Source organism: Paralichthys olivaceus, chromosome 16 (assembly GCF_024713975.1).
Source record: "Paralichthys olivaceus isolate ysfri-2021 chromosome 16, ASM2471397v2, whole genome shotgun sequence".
NCBI classification, from domain to species: Eukaryota; Metazoa; Chordata; class Actinopteri; order Pleuronectiformes; family Paralichthyidae; genus Paralichthys; species Paralichthys olivaceus.
In genome coordinates this window covers 11931321-11957572 of record NC_091108.1, presented here as the reverse complement: position 1 = coordinate 11957572, position 26252 = coordinate 11931321, and the positions used below count along the sequence as shown (strand labels likewise).

General features: G+C 41.4%; 1 protein-coding gene and 1 long non-coding RNA gene across 3 annotated transcripts in view; one reads left to right on the top strand and one right to left on the bottom strand.

Annotated features, from left to right (window-relative positions):
* The first annotated feature begins 5644 nt into the window (after positions 1-5644).
* The window catches only part of LOC138405162 (uncharacterized), a 31842-nt gene continuing 11234 nt past the window's right edge, over positions 5645-26252 (top strand). The window contains exon 1 of the long non-coding RNA XR_011238844.1: positions 5645-5894. This is a non-coding gene — a long non-coding RNA (uncharacterized lncRNA). The remainder of the gene's footprint in view (positions 5895-26252) is intronic.
* On the bottom strand, positions 10740-24721 carry LOC109638719 (mucin-2). Of its 2 annotated transcripts, XM_069511713.1 has the most exons (25): positions 24492-24721; positions 24295-24347; positions 24111-24185; positions 23207-23430; positions 23023-23095; positions 22187-22584; positions 20914-21478; positions 20625-20821; positions 20143-20532; positions 19426-19718; positions 18706-18971; positions 18282-18344; positions 17871-18008; positions 17513-17769; positions 17299-17383; positions 17094-17165; positions 16759-16893; positions 16384-16640; positions 16197-16281; positions 13999-16107; positions 13579-13787; positions 13308-13464; positions 12800-13218; positions 11680-11809; positions 10740-11350 (listed from the first exon to the last, which is right to left on the bottom strand). In XM_069511713.1, exons 1-25 carry the CDS (start codon positions 24563-24565, stop codon positions 11208-11210), a joined length of 6867 nt encoding a protein of 2288 aa, XP_069367814.1. In that variant the 5' UTR covers positions 24566-24721; the 3' UTR covers positions 10740-11207. The 2 variants fall into 2 exon arrangements, with proteins under 2 accessions (XP_069367814.1, XP_069367815.1); XM_069511714.1 differs by lacking the exon at positions 18282-18344.

The following is a 26252-nucleotide window of genomic DNA, read 5'->3' as shown; positions in this document are numbered from 1 at the left end:
GTTGTGACTTGATGTTGGTTTCATTTATGGGATACGAAGGCTGAGGTCACATCCCCGAAGTTTTACACTTAAAACCCTATACACATGGACGGTATTTCATTACATTTACATTTGACACATTTAAGGCCATTTAAACCATTTGTCTCCCAGAATTGTATTCCCAGCAGGGTGGAGAAGACATTTATTTAGAAATATCTAAATTAAATGTACAGAAAGTATTTCTTTCTTTCTGTCTTTTAATCATTTTAGCATAGCGACAATATCTACATTCTGTGAGCAGTGCACCTTCTTTCTTTCTTTCACATCATACCTTATCGCGACAGTACTTACTCTACTCTGAGCCGTGTGCCTCATCCACACCCCTGCAGCACTAAATCATAAATATATCCCCTTTTATAAACACTCCTTTTGGACAAATTCCTGCTCCCTGGGGGCTCCTTCACACCCCTTAATGACTAAAGCAGAGCTGTTGTAAATTATATCAGCACAGCGGCCCACAGACACACAGGGACATCGGTCACTGACATGACCGGACAGGGTTCAAAGGAGTTTTGGCTCTGGCTGCCGAACAGAAACGAAAACACTGTTCACCCAGTTGGCAGACTCCTGAAAAGGTTACATATATCAGCAGTGGATTTTTTGCTTTTATCACTCCTCTGGAGGTTTAGGGATCAGGTATGCAGCTGTTCACGTCATTCACAGCATCCGTCAAAAATACTGCAAATACACGAAATATGTGTATTTTTGTGGCATTTTGATTTTCATGTTTGTGTGAATGTATCTGTGTTATCACATTTGTTTGTGTGTCTACAGGCTCAGTTTATGTTTGTCCAACGTGATAATATCAAAGTAAGATTACATTTCACTATTTTCTTTACTCTCGACAAACTTTTCTTTTTTTTTTAACAAGTGCTCAACTTGTAAGACACAATCAGTGAAAAAGCCAAAGGGGCTGCTTTAGAGCGGAGTGTCAGTCAAGCAGCAACACACTGGAGACAACTTAACCTCTGACCCCAGCACCCTTTGAAATGAGTAGACTACTTGACCGGAGCTGACAACAATCCAAGCGTCTCTGCCGCTTCCAAACCCCCGAATTGAAAGTGAAGGAAAAAAGCACAAAGAAGACAAGACAGGAAAAAAAAAAAGAGAATCAGATGGGGGGTGCGGGGGGAAGAGTTAAAAAGGAGATTTGGAAAATACTTTGAGCCAGAACGTCCACTGAGATCAAAATGACAAACAAGTCTGTACAAATGTTTCTCCAAAGGAGCTTATGATTTTCTGGCTGCATCCAATAGAGCTGAAAAGGAATGGGCTTTATCTCTGTGTTACTGCGTTATCAAGTCACTTCAAGAGTGGGTGGGTGACTCACAGCGTTCCTTTCCTAAAGTGGTGAGTGCCTGCCTCTCACACTTTCCATCTATAGTCCTTTCTCTGTTGGTCCCTGTTCTATTTTCTTCTTTGATTCTGTGAACATTTTCTGCTTCTTTCTATTTTGATATGAAACCCATGAACCGGACCCTCCTGCTTTCTGTACTGTCCAGATGCCAGCAGATGGTGGAGGACAACAGCATGGACATCGACGGGCACCAAATCAACACGACTGTTTCCAACAGCACTGGTCCAGTCTCCGCCGTCTCCAGCTCCAGGGAGTCGTATGACAATGCTTACTTCTACATCCTGTTTGTCATGATCTTCTACTCCTTTCTCGCTACAACACTTTTCAAATGCTTGGGCAGCGACGAGGAGAAAAAGGACTCGTACGAGGAGTTCATAACTACTGGGCAGTCATCATCGCAAAAATTCAACACAGGCCCCATGGCAGATAAGTTTGACTTTGAAGAGGAGAGCAGCCTGTGAGCCACGAGCTTTCTGAGGAGAAGGAGGGAGCGTATGAACGCATGGGGGGGATGTTTTGACAGTCACCAAGCCAGAAAAATGTCAGTGCGGCCTAGTCAGGCAAGACCTGTTAGTGATTTTGCAAAAAACCTGTAGTAAGTTCATTTTCCCCTTTTTACCCCCACCTTTTCCATCTGACAATCAGAAACCTCACGCAAGCAAGGCCGGCCGGCAGGAGGAGGAGGAGGCAGCTGCCTCTGATGATCTGAGAGACGGGTGGAAACATGGAGAACTGTGGGTCAATGGCAGGATGGAATCTCCTCCTGTGAGGCCCAATCAGGATCAATAACACCGGGGTCTTCGACATGCACACACCACAGGGAGCCAGGGATACCTCAGCAGACATGATGGTGTGGACAACATGGACACCATGTGTGTGTGTGTGTGTGTGTGTGTGTGTGTACTTGAACAGATATCTTTGTGAAGACCATCTTGAGCCATGACCTTATGGCGTGAGGTCATCTTGAGAAAATGACAACATTTTGGCCGGTTCTCACTTTCTGACCCACTTTCACTGTTTGAGTGTTAAGACTTGATTAGTGTGTGTGTGTGTGTGTGTGTGTGTGAGAGAGAGAGAGAGAGAGAGAGAGAGAGGGAGAGAGAGAGAGAGAATATTGACCAGACATTGGATTTTCCATTCAGTTGACATATACTGAACAAATTACATTAGGATTAATATAAATTTTACTGCATTTTTAGGATGAAACCAATTTGAAATAATTTATATTAGAATTATATTATTATTATTATTTAATAAACTGTGTTGGAACCTGGATATACTGGTGTGATCTCATGTCCTGTAATTTCCCTCTAACGCACCAAGCAGCACTTTGAACAGTAGCTGAAGAACATGCCTGCAACAATAAAAAGTACACGCGCACAAACAATGATCCTGAATAAAACAAAAACGACGTCCCCACTCTCAAATTGGCTCTAATTGGATCCAAGGCTCCGTGCAATATAGCGACATTCCTTTGCCATTACATTGAAACTGATCTTTGGAGACGATCGGCTGCAGCAGGGACGCTTCAACCTCCCGGTGACCCCCTGCATGATCTAAGTTTACAAAGCTGAGGCGAAACGTGAACCCGGGACTCGCTCTCTCTGCAGAATCAACTTCAATTGCGCAGCGGGATCGTGCAGAGGAGCTTGCGGGGAACACACGCTTCTGATTTGCACCTGGCGTCGCTGCAGTGACCTCCGCGGTGGAAAGGGAGGACCTCTCAGATTAGCAGGTACACACAGTGGGATACGCCCCTCGGATCATCATGCAAGAGAGAAAGATTTTTTGATTTTTGCACTAAACAGGGTTTTGTTTTGTTCAATGAAATCTCCGGGGTCAAAGGTGCGCGCAGACTGACAGCGCTGCTCTAATTTGAACTATCCGCTCCTGGAGGTTGTGCCGGTCCCTGAGGCCACGCGGACCTGTTTCCTCTTCTTCCCTCTTAATTAAATTTCTGTCTCATCCTCTTCCCTTGAAGTGCTGGGGTCACAACGTGTGGATCCTCTACCTAACAACACTGCATTCATCCATCTGACCTAGAAACACTCAGCAGATAGGCCGGATTTTTATCTAAGGCCTGAAGTGAGAGCTGATCATTCATCAGGTCTGTTCATTTTAGAACATCAAGCAGTGTATATAGGCTACATCAGCAAATGAAGGAGTAGCATCAAAATAAGAGATAAAATAAGAATAAGTGCATAAACACATTTTGTGTTCAGACACATCTTATATTCATATTTTATTTGGAATGTCATATTCCTACCTACCTTTACATTATCTTTTAATGCAAACTGCAGCTTTACACACTTGTCTCTTGTTCGTAGTTTGTCATCTCTTGTATTTAGTCTCTTCTTTGTAGGCTTATTCTTTGTTCTATTATATTTAGTACTTTACTGTGCATTCTAGTACTTTATTCTGTATAATTTACTTCTGAATATGTACATTTTTTAGTACATTTGATGTTTATTACATTCTATTTTGAGCTATTTTAATTCTGCGGCTGTAACGCAAAAAAATCTCAATTTGGGAAAAAGTAATTCTGTCTATCTATCTGTTTGACTATCTATCTGTCTGTCTATCTATCTATTTATCTATCTATCTATCTATCTATCTATCTATCTATCTATCTATCTTTCTATTCATCTATCTATTTTAAACACTGACAAAAGCATTTCTTTCTAATTACTCAAAAGACTCAAAGTTATATTCTGTTTATTTAGAAGCAACATAAAATACAGTTGAATTAAGAAATGTTGCTTTATGGATATGAATCGTCCCAAATAAAACAAAAGGTTAATAATACTGCATTAATTGTCACACATTATACCTCGTATTGAGAGTAAGTTATGATTATTCTCTTCCATTATAATCGTATGAGTTGCTTAGTACAATATCACATTTCAATGCCTGACCTGGTTGTATTTTCTTGTTCAGTCTTCCAGAAAGATTTTCCAAGTTGTTTTCCTAAAGTGCTGTAGAGACATTCTCAAATAGTCAATGTCTGTTGGTGCATCTTTTGCTAGACTGTGCATTCAACAGTTCTCTTCATAAGAGTTGGAGAGTCTGTTCTTACAGATGTGAACACAATGGTGCTTCCAATTGCAGATGGTTTTAGTCAATTGTTGGGTTTAATTCTAGCTCTGCCAGAAAAGGACTTCGACCTGAGACACAATCTGAGAGGAACCACACAGACAGCGACAACCATGGACACATGGAAAGATGAGCACACTCTTTATTGATGGATTGATTTTTTTGTGAAACTTGATGATGCTTATTTGCAGATTGTATGAACTTATATGGATAAAAACATGAAAGTCCCATCTTCATTTTCACCATTTATTGTTGTTAAATTGTTAAGACATTTGAAGAGAGCAGTGTGACAATGTAAATGCACACAGTGTTTTGTGTTACTGACTGTAACCTGGTTGAATCTGCTGCTGACTTTATGGATCTGGAATCTGGCCTTTAGTGGGAAACTGTGGATGTGCTTCCACCTGCTGGTAAATTAATTGTTGCTCCACATTCCTCATTTGAGCAGATTGATCTTCAGATATTACCTTTCTAAAGTTAAAAAATAAATATTGCGACTTTATTCTTACAATATTATGACTTCATTCCAATAATAACATGACTTTATTCGTGTAGAATAATTACTTTAATCTCAAAATCTCCAATTATTTTCCATTTATCTTGATAATTATCAATATTAACGAATATCAAAAGTTGTATGTGACTCTCGGGACATAGCGTTCATATTTGATGTGAATGTAAAATCTGATGTTTAAATGTAATGCTCAAGTTAACTCATTTTAATATTTTGTGCTTTATTGTCAGGATGATTTCATTAGTACATGACAATCAATCAATCTGCAACAATTCTGACAATCGATTCACTTTTTAACGTGAGCAATTTTTCATGAAAAAAAAGGCCATAATATTATGACTCGACTCTCAAAACCTCAGATTTATTTGCATGTGGCCCTGGTACAAAAAAGTTGGGATTAAGTGACATTTTCTCTCAAGAGCAAAAAGGTAAACCCGTGTATGGAGCATTGAGTAAACAATGCTGTCTCCCCAGCATCTATCCCCCTAAGACCTACAAGCACACTCTGCTTTACGACCATTGTTGAAATGGTGAAAACCTGTTGTAAATTTCATAAAGTTTACTTTAAAAAAAACCCCCACATATAAACATGTGTGAAACAGCGCCCCTCTCCGTTTCAATGTCTGGTTAATGTTGGAGAACGGAAGAGGTCAAGAAGGATATTGCACCCTCACGACAGTGGCGGAAACAGGTGCAGTTTGATTGAGATGGAAACAAACACGTGTTTACTCTTGTTTGAGTCTGCTGCTGCGACTCAGAGGGAACCTTTCAGGACAGAGCTCGTGGTGAAGGATTTAAAAGAGTGGAGCCGCTGAAGGAAACCCAGCTGAGGGCTGACAGAGAAGTTCAGCTCCAGGATGCTGGAGGAGAGACTGGGCCTGAGTGAAGCAGGTGAGTCACAACATCCTCTCACTGCTTGTTCCATGTGTCTCTGCGGAGTCAAGTCTATTTACATGGTTTGTACTTTGACATCACTGCTGAGGTTCAGCTGCTCGTCCAGTGTGGAGGCTTGTTTGTGTTGTGTAGACTAAAGCTGTTGTGTTAGTGTTGCTGGGTTAGGGTTACACAAACAGACACACACAAATTTACACAGGGACACACACACAGAAAGGCTGACAGACACATACATGCACACACACATGCACACAAACTCACATGCGCATACACAACTACACACACAGACGGACACAAACGTAGACACACACACAAGCACACAAACTCACACAGACACGCGCACACACAACCAATCCACACTCACCTACCCAGATACACACACTGACACACTGGACATGAGTCTGCATTATATACCCTCGATTAGTTGGTGGATTTCCACCACTAACACTTCTTCAAATGTGATTTGTCAACTTTTTCCCTCCCGTTGTTTTACTCTGCACCTTCTAATGAGATGACCTGTTGACTTGAAGCGTCCCCACATTGTTTAAGTTATTTTCACTGACCTCTGTGGCTTAAATGGGCCATAACCACCGCTTCCAGTGTAACTAAACTTCCCTCTCCTTTAAATACCACGTAAAATCTCCTCTTCAGTTGAAAAGCACCTTTCTTTGGTTTTGGCTGCTCAGCCTTTTCTGACGTCATGTGGTGCAGATAGTGCTGAATATATATGTGGAACACAGCCTCTGATGAAGGGTTATGTTGGACAGAAGCCACATTCATGCTTCTGTTTTCTCTGCATGTGCTGTGTTAGGTGAGTTTGATGCGTTTGACGGCCACGGTGCAGTCATCGCATTTCTGCCGCAGAAAGATCCGGGTCAGAAGCTGTGGTTGAAGAAACAACAGTGTGTAAAATGCGTATGTTTTATTTGTGATAGTTAAATATAATGATTCCTATTAAAAGGTTGTTTGTACTTACATTAGATACTGCCTCTGAAAGCACATCTTCGTTTTCCTCACTATGTGATAAAACAGAAGCTCTAAGATGAACAATCACGGTTTGGTAATCTACAGAAAAGTACAAAGGAAGAAATATTATCATGGAGACATCAACTACGTTAATAAAGAACAGTAGTCCATCACTGTCTCACTTCCATAAGTACACTTCGATATAATACGCTGTTAAATGACGACAATTACGAAAACTCGCCTGACAAAATATCTACCAGCTGCTTCGCACTTTTCCTTATACAAGCAGGATAAATAAAAGTTTACTCTGTGTTGCACTGAATTGCACATCACCATTTGATGTGTCAACAGCATGCTCAAATATACGATATACAGTGATAACATCCACTATCAAACAATAAGATCAAACCCATCAACATTAATTTGCATCCATACATGAAAGACAATGAAATAAAGAAATACCCTCACAAAAGTCATATTTTCTTCATATGCATAATATGAATTATACTTCATGCAAGAACCAAAATTCAGCATGTTACTTTCTTGTGTGTGCCCCCTCTCTCATGCAGCACAGTATTTCTACTTCCACAGGCGCCAACGACGTATCCTCCTTTCTTTGCTGTCATTTTTACAGATTTGAAAATTCACTGGTGGTCCCTCTTTTTCTGCTACGTAGCCAAGATGGTGACTGTAATGAGTGAGAAGTTCTTTCTTGGATCTTCTACTTTTTGACCACCGTGAATGTGTCAATGCGAACACTGACTGTGCACTGCGCATTTTCATAATTCTCAGTGTGAATGCAATTATGATTATAGGAAATCGATGCATCCTGCGTTTCACTGACTGCACCTTTATGTGAGCTGCTGGTCCTCTGGGAATCTGTGTTCATGTTGGAAACCTCAGATGTGCTTCCCTCTACTGGTGAAGATGTGACACTACTGGTTCCCAGAGTAGCACTGGTCTCTGACAGTGTTGCTCCAGCTGTGAGAACATGTTAGAGGAAATGAGTCACTGAGGATCATAGTTGGGTTTGACCCTGATGCAACAATAAAACAACAAATTATCAGTATTATCGTTTATAGATTCAGTTTAGACAATCAATGACCAACCTGCTGCTGTAGAGGCTGTGGATCCTGAAGGTGTGAGTCCATATGCAGGTGTAGCTGTACTGCTTGAGGACGCTGTGGTGAAGTTTGTCTGTGCAGATGTGTTGTTTGTTGTGTAGTGTGTTGTAGACGCAGCGGTTGTGGATGAGGACGTGCTGCCATCTACTGGTGTAGATATGCTACTGTTTGTTGTATTGGAGAGAGTGGATGCAGGCGTCAGGGTGGTGTTGCTCTCAGTTGTGTTATGTGCAGTAGATGCTGAGGTTGTGCTCACATGTGTTGGTGCAGATGTAGCGTTGCTGCTTTGTGTGTCAGGAGCAGACACTGAGGTGCTGCTCACATTCAGAAGTGCAGATGTTCCACTGCTGCGTGTTGTCGTGGGAGCAACTGTTGTTGAAGAAACTCTAGATCTCAAGGTTGTGATGGTATTTGCCGGTGTAGACGTCGTGGTGCTTCTTGATGTGCTCGGAGGTACACTGGCCGAAGCTGTAATCGAGAAGAAAGATCGTCACTTTCAAACTTACAGCGGCAGAGAGAGCTCAATGCACTGCAGATTAAGATAACAACTTCATCCATTGGACGACACATGGGCTGTTTCACAACACGTGCAGATACAGAAATGCGCTGCAAATAAACGACCCAAAAAAGTGATGAACCTTGCTGGAGTCCAATGCTGTGGTTCTTCACTTTTTTGGGTCCCCTGGAAACATTTCCAGTGTCGTTTCTGTTTTGTCATTGTCTATCATTTTCTTGATCTTTGTTTTTGCTACAGGACATCCAGGATTCATTCATTTTTTTCAATGAGTCTTGCAGCCATGATAAGACCATCTTTTAAATGTACTGAAATTGCTATTCATTGTATTAGCTATCATTGTTTTGTCGCCAAGGAGACAAAATCATGGGTGTAATGGTGGAGCTGAACTTTCAATTCCCCAATATTTTGAAGATATTTCGCACCAGAACAGTTGAACCAAGGAAAACTCCCAGATCAAGTGTCCAGCTCATTTTTACACTTTAAACATTGATTGTTATCAGAAAGTCAAATTTGTATGAGGTCCAATAATTTATATTGAAAAAACATCCCCCCTTTTGTTTTCCCCACGTTCTCACCACACATTATCTTCAACATTAATCGCGAGGTCCCTCTGACATAACATTTTATTATTTATTATTTTTCCTCATCTAATTTTTGTCTTCACCATCACTTACAAGTGCAGGTTGAGCTGTAGTCTGCACAGCAGTCACTGAATACTGAGCAGAAATCGTCACAGTAACACCCCCTGAAACAGGTGAAGTTTTGACCGGAGCAGCACAGCACTGGTGGACCTGCACAGCCTGAAGCACACACAACACAGCTGTTGCAGAGAAACCAAAGGCTCAGTACTGCATGTAGTCGTGTGTTCTTTTAAGATCGGTAATCAACCTAACTACACATCCTGTTCTACAGCAGGTATGTGTGGATGTTATGGTGGTAGTGGCAGGCGAACACTGGCAGGGATCACTGCAAACTGGGGTGAGAGCTGGGATGTGTTTGATGCATCTTGGGTGGACGCAGAATATGTTGCACAGGAGAAGTGTTGGAACAGGAAAAGGTCAGGTTGAGGATATTACCTGTTGCCGCTGATTGTGCTACAACATGAGAAGAGACAAAGATGTGTCATTTCATTTGAATTCAGGAAAAACTTTCATTGTGTGTGTCCAGACAGCAACGTCAACAGTTGGATAACACAAAATGTAGGTTCCTAATTTGATAGAAAATTAATAAAAGGCAAGTCCTTGTTCAGAGACACAATTTGTCACCAGTTTCTAGATGAATAATTCCATAAAACCTTAATGCAATTACATCTCATGAAGCAAGTTATTATTAGTATTACTTTATTGTAGTTATTAGTGTTTATGGGAGGAGTTTTCATGCTGAAGTTGGTAGAATTAGCAGTGATAAGTGACACACACCGGCACATAATATAAAAACAGGTGGAGGCTGTTTAGTTGCTTTCAGTCATAAACTGAGTCAGTGGTTCAGCTAAATATAAAACAAAGAACCCAAGGACAATAACCTGGTTCAGTAGAGGATTCTTTTTTAATTGGAAGTGGCAACACACTTGTGAGCATTGAATTATTTCTCATTATACTTAAGAATCCAATTGTCTGAGTCATTTAGTATTTGAATTATTTGATCATTTTTACAAATGGCTCAAATAACAGTCACATCATTGTTGATCAAACTTTGGTTTGTTGCATCTTAACTATACTTATTGTTCATCCTTATTGTAAATATAAGTTTTAATCACATCCTTTGGCATTTATGTGATACATTTGAATATGACCTGACTTTATTGAACTCCTGAGTGAAATAAATGATTTACTCACCATCACTGAGAGGAAACAACGCCATCAGGAAGAAGAAGCATAGTGCAAAGCAATCCATGACTCTGTATGCCCTCTGAGTGTAGGCAAGGCTCATTTATACATCTGTCATCAGACACAGACACTAATCCCATTGTCTGATAGCAGAAAGGGGTAAAAACTACCTGGTTGTAATCATAATATCATGTTTCAGAAGTTCTCTATCATTTTTGTAATGATTTGTTTCACTTGTTCCACTGGTTCACCCTGTCTGACTTTAGATATGTCAGGAATGGCCTTGTGTCGACACTCCAGACGTAATGGCGAGACACAAGGTGACGCAAATTACCACAGTGCATTTTAATTGAGGCAGTGAAAAGAAAACCTGCCATTGTGCTGTCATTCAAATTAAGTACAAACACAATTCTTAATAATCATTTATTGCACATGCAACCCCTTTTCAACAGTATCATGTGTCCATATGTAGACATACGTTCTCATCATTCAAACACTGTATTGTACCTTTTGTTCAGCGTGGCCATTACTGTGAAAGATCTACACAGCTGTAAGAACATCGCTTTTGAAGAAATGGTATGCTCGACTGTGACAAAAACAGCAACGTCTGATATATTGTCACTGATTTCTTGAAAATGTGATGGTTTCAAAGAAAAATCATTTTTAAAATAGACGTAGTCTTGACATCAGATTCTTTGAACAATGCAAATCCTAATAAAAGCAGATGCTGTAGAAAAGTATTTTTTTTATGATACTTTGTCCTGAACAGCTGGAGGAAAAGACAACTCAGTGCCACTGGTGTTTTTTAGCTTAGTCATGTTTTGAAGCTTAGGTTTATTCATATCTTCTAAGGTTACAGATATTATCCTTCTGATATTTACACTCTCCAGCTCTCTCCGAACTCTCGAACACTCCTGGCCATGGTGCCGTCCGGCTTCATCCAGTCATTCCTCTTTTGACTGTCAAAGTTCCCACACAGACCTCTTACTTTCCTTTTATATATGTGTGGGAGAATGATCTCTGCAGGGAAAACATATCAATCCATCAATCAGACTTTATTTATACATCACCTTTCAAACAAATCAATTGCTGTTCATAAACCAAAAGCATCTCTGACAGGTGTCACGTAAATACGAAAAATATCATCTTTTCCACATTCTCTTTTTAGTTCCATGGTATGATTATTTTCCATACTTTTCACATAAACAACACAAAGCCACTTAATTCAATGCCTCTCTCCAAGAAAATAATTACTTGCTGTGGAATTTAATAATAAACTGTGATTTAATGGTTTGTGATGAATCCTACAATTTTCAGAACTGCTAATTCTGTTGGTGAAGATTAGTTACCTGCTGAGCTGCGTCCATTAAACTCCACTGAGAGGCCAAAGTCAGTCTTCAGGTAGATGCGAGATGAATGCTGCCGGATGTTTAAACCAGCGGTCGGTGAGACAGGCATTTTGGTTTTCTTTCCATCCACCTGCAGGGAGATCGAGAAGGGGATGTGTCAGTGAGAGACAGGTAGAGTCGTGTGAATATAGCTAGCTCCTGTATGATTATCTATGTTGTGTGTAAGCATTCAGAAAAACACTTTCATTCCTTGTTTCTTGTCTAATAATGACTGAACAGCAAATCTAATAGTGATGGTAGTAGAGGAAGGTGATATAAGCAGAAGGACACAAGGAGGCAGGCAGAGCAGCAGGACTCATTTGTGTTGGCCTCAAGAGTCTTGCCACACTTTTCTGTGTGCTAGAATTTCACAAGGTGTTGGGATCAAGATGTTATTTTATTTTACTTTCTCTGATTGTGTAGAAATGTTTTCACATCCCAGGTTATTATGATATCAAGTCAGATATAATGAAGAAAAGGCTTTGGCAATGAGGATTGTGTGTATAAAAACTAAACATATAGACGTAGAAAAAACATGTACCAATGAACCACACGCACCTGACTATACTGAAGATGACACCCCCACTCATCCTCAAAGTTGATGTGCCTACTCTGACTATGAAAATCCTGACTCTGGGAAAGCCAGTTTTTAGCCGTGCTACCAGTGTGGCTTAGGTATGGGGAAAAATAACAGCTTGATGGTCAGTTCAACACTTTCCAGATTGATATTATAAGAACTATTTGCTATGAAATTCAAAAAGAGTGTTCATAGAATAACTCTTCATGACTCTGCCATTTGATTTATAAATTGATTCCCTTTGAAATGCGTGTCCACAATGCTTTTGTGTACAGCTTTACTCTGCATATAGCACATCATCAGTTTCAACACTATAGTAACACCTTGCTGTAAAATAAACCTATATGAGTAGTGCTGCATTTTTCCCTTAGTATTTTCATAATTGTGTGTGGGCGGGCAGAAATGGGATATTATCCCACGTACCAGATACTGCATCTGAGAAAATGATATGGCAGCATTGTGTTGATGTGTTGTTAAAAAAAAAAAATAGCACTTGGTACTTACGACCAGCTCTCGATTCTTCCTCATCTCCACAGTGTGATTGTACACTATGATCTTAAGCTCTTGTAATCTGGGATGCTCCTCATCTTCGTCGCTGTCATCATAATATTTGCGATCGTTGCGGTCATTGTCATCATCGGCTTCATCGCCGTCATCATCATCTTTCTCTTCATCCCCGACTCTGCGACTGTGGTTTTCTTCACTGCTACTGTCGTCATGATGCTCACTATCATCACTATCATCACCATCATCACCATCATCTACTCTGCGTGTATTGATGCCCACGATGTAGACGTCTGGAATGTCATTCGGCAAGTTTTTGGTCTGGACCAGCACATACGAGTGCTCGCCCTCAAATTCATACTTCATTTTATCAAAGGTTCTGTACTCTGGGTCTCCATTTATAGTGCATTCACTGAAGCCTGTGGAACGAGTGAAGAGTAAATAATAAGTTGGTGAAGAAGATGTAATGTAGTTTAGATATGCAATTAAATGTTGGCATTAACAGCACCTGTAGATCTGCAGTACCATTCGCCCTCGTTGTTTTGAAGGCAGACAGCATTTCCATCGCATTCGTCTTTGTCGTCGCAGTCAATCGTCCCTATGCCATCGTCTTTCTCACATTCACATTTCTGACTGCAGTGATTGGTGTACCACCTGTCATTGAACTGTCAAGAAAGATAATGTACAGGTTGGACCTCAGTGTCCACATGCATTGCTCTCATCGTCTCAAGTATTTCAAACACTGTGTGAGTCATATTGGTGAAAAGTTATTCCCTCACATGATGTTTGTTGCCACTACTGTCCACGCATCCACACTCTTGGATAGGCACGCAACGCTGCCCTTTCTGCACAAAGCCGTCATCACACACACATCCTGGCACACAACTGTCACTGTCACTGCAGCGTGGTGGGCCATTCAGGTGTCTGCAGGTTGGACTGCAGGCAGGGATGCAAGTGGTGTAATGACTGTTTTGTGGGCAAGAGGGTGCTAGGCAGAGAAAGAGAATATCCTTAGACACAACAGAAAATGACACAAAACTTCTACATAACCAATTTATACTTTAATGAACTAAATTATTGGGTCACATGTGACTTGTTACCTTACATGTGACGTGTAAAGTAGCCTGTGCATTATGGGAATTACAGTTCATGTTCAAGTTTTTTTTATATAAATAGGGGAATTCAAATGTCTTACTTACTTGGCACAGCTGTAGTTGGTGGTTTGGGTCTAGCAGTTGTTGTAGATTGTGTTGTAACTGTAGACTGAGGTCTTTCTGTTGGTGGATGTGGTTTTAGGGTTGTGGTGGGTTGGGGTCCAGCTGTTGTTGTGGGTTCTGGTCTCAGTGTTGTTGTGGATTGTGGTGTAACTGTTGTGGTTTGGGGTTTAGCTGTGGTTGATTGTTGTGGTCTACTTGTTGTTTGTGTTTCAGATGGAGGTTGGGGTCTGGCTGTGGTTGGAGGTTGAGGTTCATTTGTAGTGGTTTGAGATGGTGATCCAGCTGTAGTGGTTTGAGATGGTGGTCCAGCTGTAGTTGTTTGAGATGGTGGTCCAGCTGTAGTGGTTTGAGATGGTGGTCCAGCTGTAGTGGTTTGAGATGGTGGTCCAGCTGTAGTGGTTTGAGATGGTGGTCCAGATGTAGTGGTTTGAGATGGTGGTCCAGCTGTAGTGGTTTGAGATGGTGGCCCAGCTGTAGTGGTTTGAGATGGTGGTCCAGCTGTAGTGGTATGAGATGATGGCCCAGCTGTAGTGGTTTGAGTTTGTGGTCTAGCTGTTGTGGTTTGAGTTTGTGGTCTAGCTGTTGTGGTTTGAGTTTGTGGTCTAGCTGCTGTGGTTTGAGATGGTGGTCCAGCTGTAGTGTTTTGAGATGGTGGTCTAGCTGTAGTGGTTTGAGATGGTGGTCCAGTGGTTTGAGATGGGTGTCTAGCTGTTGTGGTTTGAGATGGTGGTCCAGCTGTAGTGGTTTGAGATGGTGGTCTAGCTGTAGTGGTTTGAGATGGTGGTCCAGTGGTTTGAGATGGGTGTCTAGCTGTTGTGGTTTGAGATGGTGGTCCAGCTGTAGTGGTTTGAGATGGTGGTCTAGCTGTAGTGGTTTGATATGGGTGTCTAGCTGTTGTGGTTTGAGATGGTGGTCCAGCTGTAGTGGTTTGAGATGGTGGTCCAGCTGTAGTGGTTTGAGATGGTGGTCCAGCTGTAGTGGTTTGAGATGGTGGTCCAGCTGTAGTGGTTTGAGATGGTGGTCCAGCTGTAGTGGTTTGAGTTTGTGGTCTAGCTGTAGTGGTTTGAGATGGGTGTCTAGCTGTAGTGGTTTGAGATGGTGGTCCAGCTGTAGTGGTTTGAGATGGTGGTCCAGCTGTATTAGTTTGAGATGGTGGTCCAGCTGTAGTGGTTTGAGATGGTGGTCCAGCTGTAGTGGTTTGAGATGGTGGAGCTGTGTTTGGCGTTTGTGACTGCATCGTGGTTGAAGGTTTTGGTCCAGCTGTTGTTGAAGGTTGTTGTTTAGCTGTGGTGGTTGAAGGTTGTGGTGCGCTTGTTGTTTGGGACTCGAGTGGAGTTGTGGTCTGAGGTTTTGATGTAGTTGTTGTTGGAGGATGTGAAGTGCTTGTTGTTTGTGACTCAGATGGAGCTGTTGTTGGCAGTTTTGGCTGCGTTGTGGTTGGAGGCTGTGGTTGAACTGTGGTTGTTAGTTGAGGTGTAACTGTTGTTTGTGGTTGTGATGTAGTGGTTGGAGTTTGTGGTCTATTTGTTGTTTGTGACTCGGCAGTGGTTTGAGGATGTGGTCTAGCTGTGCTTGGAGGTAGTGGTGCAGCTGTTGTGTGTGACTGTGGTTGAGTCGTGGTTGAAGGTTGTGGTTTTTCTGTGGTTTCAAGTTCTGGCTGTTCTGTTGTTTCAACTTCTGTGTGTTCTGTGGTTGTGGTTTGTGGTCTAGATGATGTGTGTGGCTTTGGTTGAGTTGTGGTTGAAGGTTGTGGTCTTACTGTGGTTTCAGATACTGGCTGTTCTGAAGTTTCAACTTCTGTGCCCTCTGTGGTTTTTGGGTGTGGTGTAGCTGTGGTTTTGTGTCCAGTTGCAGCTGTTGTTATTGGCCTTGATGTTATTGGTAGCTGTGGTCCTGTTGTTGTTGGAATATCAGGTCTCGTGGTCATTGGGTCATCAGGATTTGAAGTTGCTGTTGTTATGGTGGTTGTTGTCATAAATTTAGTTGTTGATGGTGGTTGTGGTTTTGATGAAGTTGTTGTTGGTTGTTGTGTGGCTGATGAGCTGATGGTTGGAGGGAGCTCAGGAGCAGGGGTTTTTGGTTCAGTCAAGTCTGAAACAATTCACAGTGAAGTCAGTAACGATCAGTAAGTTTTTAGTTTTACTGTTTTAGGACTACTCTGAATGTCAGGACAGAATCACCTGCACAAGGTCCACGATGAATTGATACGTCATCTACAGCCACATCAGACTGATCATTGGAACCTCTTCGCCCTTCAACAATTATCTAAAAGTTGGTGCACAGGTTAATACTTAAGTATGTCTGTTACAGAAAACCCATGCATTAGCAATTTTGAGGGAGTTAAACATGTTTTAATAAGTAACTTGCCTTGAAAGTTCCAGTTGTAGTGAAGTCCACCTGAGCCAAGTGCCACATATTTCCTTGGTCATTCCTCTTCCACCAGACACCCTTAGCCAGTCGGCCTTGTAGCAGGTAAACATGGAGGCCCATTGTATCTGCTGAGCCGTACATATGGTACCAGAACTGCAGACACTGAGGACCACTGTCAGAACACTCAGAGCTGATGAGGCGAGCTGTATCTCCATGTGTTGCGCTGTTGGCCTCAATGTACAGGTAGTGACCAGCTATATGAGAGTTAAGAAGAAACCAAATTTCTCAGAGAGACTTACCATGGTCAGAATAATCTGTACCACAGTTTATTGTTGTCACATTTTAGATTGTAACACAAATAAATTGTATTACCACCAGTGTGGTCAGTAGAGGGCCCTGTCATCAGGCTGGGTGTGGTACCATTCTGCCATGTCCAGTCAAAAACATCAGTAAGCATCTGATTCCAGCTACAAAGATTGCTGTCAAAGCTACAGTCGATGTTACAGACTGCACAAATTAAGAAAAAAAAATAACATGAAGTAGGTATTGTTGCTTACACAAATTACTAAAAACTTCTGTAACACTCGATCACAGTCAAAAACTGCATATTCAGTATTTTTTGGACTAGACATTAACATTAATTGGTAACCAAAATTCAGCTTGTCTGAAACAACTGACCCATAAAATATAGCTTCCTGTGTGCTTACCTGGGTGTGATGGGAGAACTTCCGCAGTTGTGGAAGGAAGCTCAGTTCCATCAACCAGGCTAGGGAATCTGCCTAAAGTAAATAATTGACTTTGTTCAAAACCTGAGATATCACTAATTATAAATTGAGACCTTGATGTTTTAGCACCAAATATATAAAAAAGTAATGATACAATATATTATTCTTTTTGAGAGGTTAATGTCACCTGAGCATGAGCCAAAGTGGATGGAAACGTCATCTATGGCCACATCTGACTGCGCATCAGAGCCTCTGATTCCCTCTACTATGATCTGAAACCGGGGTTGACCATAAAATACAAACTATTCTTCACAGCATACATAAAATTATTGGTTTTGATTAGAATAACGTAGAACAGTTTTCAACGTGTCCCTCATATAGTCTTTAATTGACAGACTTACTTGGAAAGGACCAGACACACTGATGTCAAAATTTCCTGGATGCCATTTTGGTCCCTGGTTGTTCATCATGGACCATAGCTTGGTAGCTTTGTTGTCTTTGAGCAGGTATATATTGATTGCCATTGCACTAGCTGAACCATACATGTGATACCAGAATTGCAGACAGAGTGGGCCATTGTAATGACACTTTGGACTCATCAGACGGGCGGAGTCTCCATGGATGACACTGTCGCCCTCAATGTATATGTAGAAGCCAGCTGGAGAAACCATAAAAAGGACAATGAGCATGAAGCAAGAGCAATTTATGTGGCAACCCTACAGATAGTAGATAACAGTTTATCCCAACACTGTGTTTTACCTCCTGTGGTGTGGTCCTCCATTGGCCCAGTTAGGTTTGATGGGGTGGGTCCTAAATGTCTTGTCCAATCAAAACTGTCCTGTATGAGCTGCTCCCATCCACACAGATTTTTTTCGAAGTCACAGTTCATAGGACAGACTAAAAGCATAAAAACACAATGGAAACTGTGAGCATCATGACCTTATCTATGATTATTTCACCAAGTTTCTAGATAATTATATCAGTGTTATTCAAATGTATATAAATGTATATTAAAATTATGTAAATCAGTTGCACTAGGAGGCAAGCATAGTAAAATGTAATAATTGTTTTTGAAATTATATTTTTTTCTAAATTTAAATTGGATTTTGCCAATTATGTTTTTTCCTAAATCAGTAGCAAGTAAGTCTTCCCAGCCCTGAATGCTCTTACAAGTCTGATCTGGTGTTGGAGAAGTTGGGGTTGTTGGAGAAGCTGTAGTGGTTGGGGGCTCAGCTGAAATGGACAAACAAACACAAGCAAGCAAGCAAATAAAAAAATTAAGTTGTGCTGAATTGAGTCTGCCATCCTTGCATTTATGATGCCCTAGCTTTTTCCAACCTTGTTTTTATCACTAACAAGACGAAACGAAAAAAGCAGATGCACAGTTAGCAGATGCAATGGACCAGTCCTGCGTTGTGATCAAAGAAGTGAGAAGCAGAAGCAATACACAACATTTAACAGAATTATTTACTTTAAGTTTATGATTAAGAGCAATTAATTTTTTCTTAGAAATATTTGACGAATTAATTAATCAGACCCATTATAAGTGCACACTCTCACATTTAAGCTTTAGTTATTAACTTATGTTACTAACCGCAAGCTGTGTCTGCCTGCCAGAAGGGCAGCTTCACTCCCGCAACCTGACATGCTGTTGCATAGGACTTCAGAGATTCACACAAGGTGTGTTGGTCCCCATTTGTGGCACAATAGTCGTACACACAACTATTAAGGTAGATGTCGGGGTGAACAATTTCATGGCAGGGATTGAAGGCATCCTTCAGTAGTGTGTTACACTCATTGTAGGCATCATTCTCTTCATCATAGTCACAGACTCTCGGGTCATTTGGATAGACAGTACACCTGGAGGGGAAAGTTCAAACAATAAAACAGGTTAAACATTTGGAATTATGATGCAAACAATAAAGTAAGGTGTGGTGGTTTGGTTAATAATTTTGTATTGATACCTGAACTTTTATGCTGATACTAATGCAAATTATTGCCTCTTGCAATTCCTTGTCAATAGCCATGCAAGTGGCTCTGTTAGGCTCTAGTGGAGCTTTTAGCAAATGTTGGATTGCTAAAATGTTCACAATTACAATGCTAACATGCAGATGTTAGCGGATATCATCATTTTCAGGTTCACTATCATGCTGTTAGCACTCAATACAAACTAGGACTAAGGTGAATGGGAAAACATTCAGCACCCACTGTGTACTTTAGTCTTTTTTGTTTTTGATGACATTTACGTTTTCCTTTTGGAGTTATGATGTCATTTATTCAGTGTGCTGATACCCTGCAGTGTAAAATAACTCACTCATCATGGTTCGGCACCCTCCAGCTGTCACCAAACTCAAATGGCTCTGTAACGTTTTGGCCTCCTGGGGTTACGAATTCATCGCCCTGGTATTCGGAGTAGGTGCCACACAGTCCGCACAGCTCGTACTTGTAGCGCTCATCCACCTGCACAAAGAGTCTGCTCTGCCCATCTACCATCACCCGGAGGCCAAAGGCCGCCTCCAGAACAATATAATTATTCTTCATGTAGGCCCGTATTAAGCCGTAGGTTCCATCAGTGATGTAGGGGAGTTGGACACGGCTGTTATTTACCTAGAGAGAGGAAAAGCCATTAATTATACAGATTTTTTTCTAGTAAGAACTGTTTGGTTTTAAATAGCAAACACAAATTGTTAATATTGTTTTTCTACTGGGATAGTAAGTGCAACCAGTTATCTTTCAAATAACTGTTCAGGGTAAAGTCAAGTGGGCGAGTTATTAGTTTGTGTATTCTTGTAGGCCCCAGATGACAAACAAAAGGCTTCCTCCAATGACACTGAGTAATAACTGACTCTATTAACGGGTGTGCTGATACTAAAGTAATTTGTCACTGCTATTAATGAATTACTTCCGATAACACAGTGAAACAGTAAGTGGGCCACATGCAGTCCACGGGATGCATTGACTGGAAGCTGTTCAGGATCATACACACCGGTTTATGTTTATTTGTTATATTGTAAAGTGTTTTCATGCTTACATGGACCTCTCCACTTTGATTTAGGGTGAGGCAAAAATCTTCCACCTGTAGAGTCACAGCCTCCAGCTTGGACCGAGTGTAGTTCTGAAGGGGAGGATGCATGTTGTGTCCAATTACAGTGAACTGGACTGAGCCTTCTTCTCCACATGTTGTAGTCAGAGTGTAACTGCAGCCTCCTTGGAAGTCATAAGCCACCTTGTCAAAGGTGATGTAATGCGGATCGCCATACACCCTGCAGGTGGCGGGTTTGAATGGGAAGCAGTCTTTGACCCCTTCCTCGACCTTACAAACCTCTCTGTATGCGCATTGCATTGAGGTGCACCACAGATCATTATTACCCCTACATTGGCACTGCTGCTCGCACTCTCCTTCCACAAATGTGTCTCCTTTCTGCAGAGACAAGGAGGTGTGTAATAAATTATAGACCTGTAGATAAGAACAGGTGAATATTAAGTTGTTTTTACTTTATCTAGTTTACTTACCTCGTAGTGTTTCCCATTGTACCAGCACCCACAGTCTTCTGCTGGGACACACTTTCCCCCACTGAGTTTGAAGCCAGAGTCACACACGCATCGTTCCTCACAGTTTCCACAAGAGCCAGTTAAATCCAGACCGGAGCACACCTCTGGACAGCCATAAGCACATGAGTCATAATGGCTGTTCTCAGCACACTGAAGGGCTGAGGGGACACAAGAAAAGAAAGGCTGACTTTAATGTCACTCAATTATTACTCATTATTTGCCTCTATTTCAATGTCAATAAGTAACATACGGCAGAATGTGGAGTTCCTCCACATGGGCACAGCGACACCAGCCTCCTTGCAGATATCGCTGTAGACCTGTAATGTCTCACATAGCACCGCTGGGTCCCCATGAGCAGAGCACATACCGACCACACAGGCCCTGAAGTAACTCTCTGCCCCCAGAACTGATTGGCAGTCCGCAAAGGGCCCGGTGCTAGAGAGGAGTCTGCCACAGTACAACTCACTGGTGTACCCGGACTCCTCCTGTGGGTCACACTGATGAGGGACTAGAATAGTTTCACAGGAGGAGGTGCTCTGCCCAGTCTGCCAGCTCTGAGCCAAAGCCGTAGCATCTTGGGCGTTTGTACCATCAGGCTTGCGCAAGTCATCTTCCCTGATGTCGTTAAAGTTGCCACACAAGCCGCAGGCCTCATTTGAATATGCGGACGGCAGGGTGACATGTACAGCCCCAGCGCTGTCAAATGAAACGGTCAGACCGAAACTGGTTTCCAGGACAACGGCAGCAGGGTTACTCTTGATGTTGACAGTGCCACTGCTGAGGCTCAGCGGAAGCTTCCTCCAGACCCCATTAACCTGAAGAAGAGGAGAAGTTTGAGTCTTCCTTACCCACTGCAATTAGCATATATACTGTTTCTGACAGTTTTTATGAAATGCAGGATACTGAAGCTAGATAAATCTTTGAGCATTGAGATAGCTGATAAGTGTGCTTGGGAGGCCAGGACACTGACTTTAAACTCTGCACCTTATGATAAAGTCAGTTTATCAGTAGAACTGACTGCAGATATGGGAACTGCATGATCTAGTACAATACTAAGCTCAACACTCATTTCAGCATAATGACAAGGTGCCTATAAGCTGAAGTTGTATAAACAGTACTTATGAAGAACAGTTTTATGAAGGTAATAGGAATACTATTTGTTTTGACAGACATGTTAATTCAGTGCTTTAGCATGGGTTGTTCTGCAAATTGCTGCCTCTTTTAGCTATTGTCCTCAGAAGTGTGGTGTGACAGAGATGAATAGCTTAACTGAGGAATCCGACTATAAAGAATTAGTGTGCCAAAAAGAGTTTATGGGCAAAATTGTTTAGTTTCTAAAGCAAAAGGAAAAACCATTAAATGAGGTTGTTTTGGATGTTTTTTGTTTGTGGTTTTTAATATAAATCAGACATAACTGGTCTGTTTCTGTGAGACAGCATGACATTTTAATCTGGGGGAAGGATACAATGGATCACAGTGCAAGTGCCTTTCTAAATTCCTGCTTCCCTTTTAAAGTAACTCACCACGACCCGGTGCATCTGTCTTTTCAATAGAGACACTCTGATGTTCCCTGTGTCCACATTGACCTGCTGAATGGCTGGCAGAGATGAGTTCCCGTTCTGCTTATTGACCACCTCCACACTGAACATGGGCAGGTCCTCAGTGGGTGAGCAGGTCTTAGCCAGTATGTAGGTGCAGGGGGCCATGAAGCGGAACAGCACTCCATCGAAAGTGCTGCAGTCTGTGTGACTGTGTATTGTACACGTCCCAGTGGTGGAAATCCCTCTGGAGCTTCCTCTATGAGGACCACAGGTTTGGCCTTGTGGGCACGGAGAGGGAGTGCAGGAGAGCTGGCCCTCAGAGCAGAGGCAGCGGGTGGACTCATCCGTCCATAACTCTGTGTTAGATTCACACTGGGGCCCTGTGAGGCAAATGACTGAGTAAACAATCACTTTGTAACTGCAACACCATCTGGTTTACAGTAATTGATTAATAACATTAATTAATCTGTAGTGATATTATTGGAATTTAGCACATTTCCTTAATGATCTCAAGTTATATTATTCCTCTTGGTGATCCGTGGATTCATGTTTTGTTGATTTAATCATAAAAATCTAAATCATTCTGTCTAATTAAAACAGAGAACTAATGAAACCAGATAGATGAAAGAATATTTTACAACTATAAACATTGAAGGGTTATCTGGCATATTGGGTTTTGCAGTTTCAGTCATCTGACATGTGTTACTACAGCTGTAGTCTGTTTTGCATTAACATTGTTATCACCATTTATACTATTTCCTAACATTGGTACCAAAAGCAGACGTTCAGATGGCTAAGAAGAGTGAATGAATACATACCACATGAGCCTCTTCTTACACCTATCTTGTTAATTGTGATCCGTCCCGCCATGGCCACTGCTTCAAGTACAACCTAATGTAAACAGATCATCTCTTTAGATATAAATAATTTAAAATAATTGATTCACCATTTCAGTTCATTTAAAGATCCTCTGGAAAGTGCCATTTTTCTTTATTTCTTTACCCGAGACTCCGGTTTGACGATATTCAGGGGGACAAACACTTGCGTCCATGAATTTCTGGGGAGGATGGGAGAGGTCCATATTTCTACCAGACCGTCGCTGCTTTTCAGGAAAGCTCTTAGTTCAGACCCATTAGCTGTGACTGGGCTCTGGTACCAAAACTCCAGACAGGCCTCGCCCTCCATGCCCAGCCGACCACTCTCAAAAATACTCACTGCAACATCCACTGGAGGTAAAAAGCTCAATAAGAAAATATCATGCACTAGATGCTCTTGGAATCTCAATAGATATTAACTACACTCACTATAGTTTTTGTCATTGGCAGTTGTTTCTAAAGTACAAATTCAATGACCTTCTAGTTATTGATACTCCATTCTTTTTAAAAGCACATAATATGAATAGTAGAATATATTTTTAACTACACACTTCAGGAATGGGCTTTTATATTGTGTCATATTTTCTAACCCCAAATGGGAAACCAATTATTTTCTTTTGTTATTGTAATAAAATCAAGAAGTACATCTGTTGTGGTGCAATTATCATTAAATGCAAACTAGTTTTTTGTGCTAAATTTGAAGCCCAAGTGCAGACCCTTTACGTTGATTGCCCCTGGGAGAACACCAGGCTATAAAAGATTATTAGTCTGCTTCAGATCAATTAGCGATATGCAGCGAAGCACAGCCACAGTCACAGTCTGTCTGCAGATTAAAACAGAACTGTGGGCTGATGTTACAAATCCTCTCCAAAGGGAGGGACGGAATGAAAGGTCAGGTAATCTCTCTGTGTCACACTGATCTCATAACTCCACTGAACTATAACTCGACGACTTTGAATTAAAACAAAATTTCATTATTTTGATATTTAAATCATCTAATACATGGGTTTACTGCAGTTAATGTTCTTTACCTGATATTTGTTGGTTTCTCGTCCAGTCACAGCTCAGATTGTTATGTCTGTCGTAGAAACATTGTGTAACATACTCTATGCAAGAGAAAAGGGGGTTGAGTTAGTTCTTACAGATTTGGCCGTTTTTTTTTCTGACAAATTTAAAGATATAAACTCTGTACAGCTCAGTAGATCTACTTTATACCTGAATGTGTCCTCCATTCTGGTAAAGGAACCAATGTCAAGTCGTTTTCAGCTCTGATAAAGAAACAAGATTACAAAAATAATAGATTTGCTTCTGAAACAAATCTATAAAATACCTGATTGGTCTCATCTCATTAATTCTCAACACAAGCAACAGAATATTAAAATATAAAATGTCAGCTAAAATTTAAGACCCACCTGCACAGAGTCCCTGTCTGAGAGAGGAAGAGTAAAGTCGTGACCAACAAATCTGTGTGGACTCCTCCAAGCATAGCTGATCCCTTAACGGCAGCCTCTCAGCTGATCTCCCGTTGCTAATACTCTCTTCTGATGAGTCGAACAGTGACTGATGAGCAGTAACAGTATATGACCCTTTATCTGGCAGCACAGAGGCGTTGGCCCTCTTGTGTCCCTCTCCGAACCCAGTGGAGAGTTTCAGGCATTTATAACCCCCCCTCCCAACCCACCTAACCAGGTAACATCAGCAGTGGGTGGAGAAAGAAAACTGTGGGATGGGAAGACATGAAATGGACTGAAACTAAACTGTGGCATAGAGATATTCTCAGTAACGGCAGCTGCTAACACATTTACAGCAAATAGTGATTGTGTTGCTACGTCGTAAGACACTGTATGCAAGGTAGTTGCAATCTATCTTCCTGAAACACACACAACAAGGCATGTGTTCATCGTGACCTGATAATGTTGTATAATAACAGACTTGAAGAGTCCGTTTTATTATTAGGTGTATGTCAGCTAGATAACAGCACACACTTGAATAACAGGTGGAAAAGGAGTGATAAGAAGGACACATTGTGCGGAGGGTAAGTTTGTTAAGTAACATTCCTGTTGGTACGTGTCAACAGAGACGGTGGCCCAAAACAAATATTGGAGCACTTTAAAGCTGTCCAGTCGAACAGAAGGGTCTTTGTTAGGGTAGGAAAAATGCGTAATGCTTGTGTATGACCAGAATATAAAAATTCACCTGTCGCCAGTTTGCAGACATTCATTTTCTTTTTTTGTGCTTGTTTGCATAATGAATGACCATCCGAACTACAGGGATAATCAATGAGCTATCTAAAAGGCACCAGGCTTATGTCACAACAGACAGTTAGATCAAGGTTTTATCTGGTTCTCAGGTGTCTAGTGTGATGAATGTCTCAGGATGTGAGTTACTCATAAACTGAGAAGTAGAGAGCTGTGCATAGACTTATATTTTAGAGGCTGTAACGTGAAATAAAGCGGATGCATGGCTCCACAAGGTCTAGTCAAAAACCCGGATTTACACTTAACCACACTATACTATGTAAGTAAATGTGCTGGTATTCATTCAGTTAATGTTTTGTCATACTCTGTTACTTATTGCCTTTTCCTATAAACAGCATCACTCTAGTGGTTTTAAGTTGTCCATAGTAAAGTTGGAATTTGTAGTTACCCAATTAGGCAGATGGATAATAATAGCTATCAAATAGTTCTATATTTAGAAATTATGGCTGTGATAAATAATGGGAGGGAGCTGCTGTTGATAAGACCTGTCTCGGGGTATAAACCTATTTCTGAATAAACCATAATGATGCATCTTTGTAACCAAGACTGTCAACAATGTGGCAACCTGTCTTACCCACCCAGAGGGGCATGATGTAGTGGTATACCTCACGGGGGACCACATCAGTGTACCTCATAATTGTGTTCAAGATTGAATTATGACATAATCATTGAGAAAATGCTGCTCTATTCCATACCTATAATTCCATAAACCCACACGTGTCCCCATATCTCATAGCTCCTCCATGTCTTCAGCCAACAAATAAAATGGCTATTAATAATCAACCTCCCTCACAGGCAGCGGGAGAAGGAGCAACAAGGGGCCAAGACCAAGTGCAAAGCAATATACTGTCGGCTTTCCCAAGGATCACTGTGGGCTGCAGAAGCCATGACCCATGACTAACCATTAATAAGCCA

Excerpts from the sequence above, each read along its gene's own strand:
- LOC109638719 (XM_069511713.1), bottom strand. The coding sequence starts at position 24,565 with ATGCTTGGAGGAGTCCACACAGATTTGTTGGTCACGACTTTACTCTTC. Across the intron at positions 24,186-24,294 it reads AGAATGGAGGACACATTCAG|AGTATGTTACACAATGTTTC; the intron begins GTATAAAGTAGA and ends TCTCTTGCATAG. Across the intron at positions 16,641-16,758 it reads CTCTACTGACCACACTGGTG|CTGGTCACTACCTGTACATT; the intron begins GTAATACAATTT and ends ACTCTCATATAG.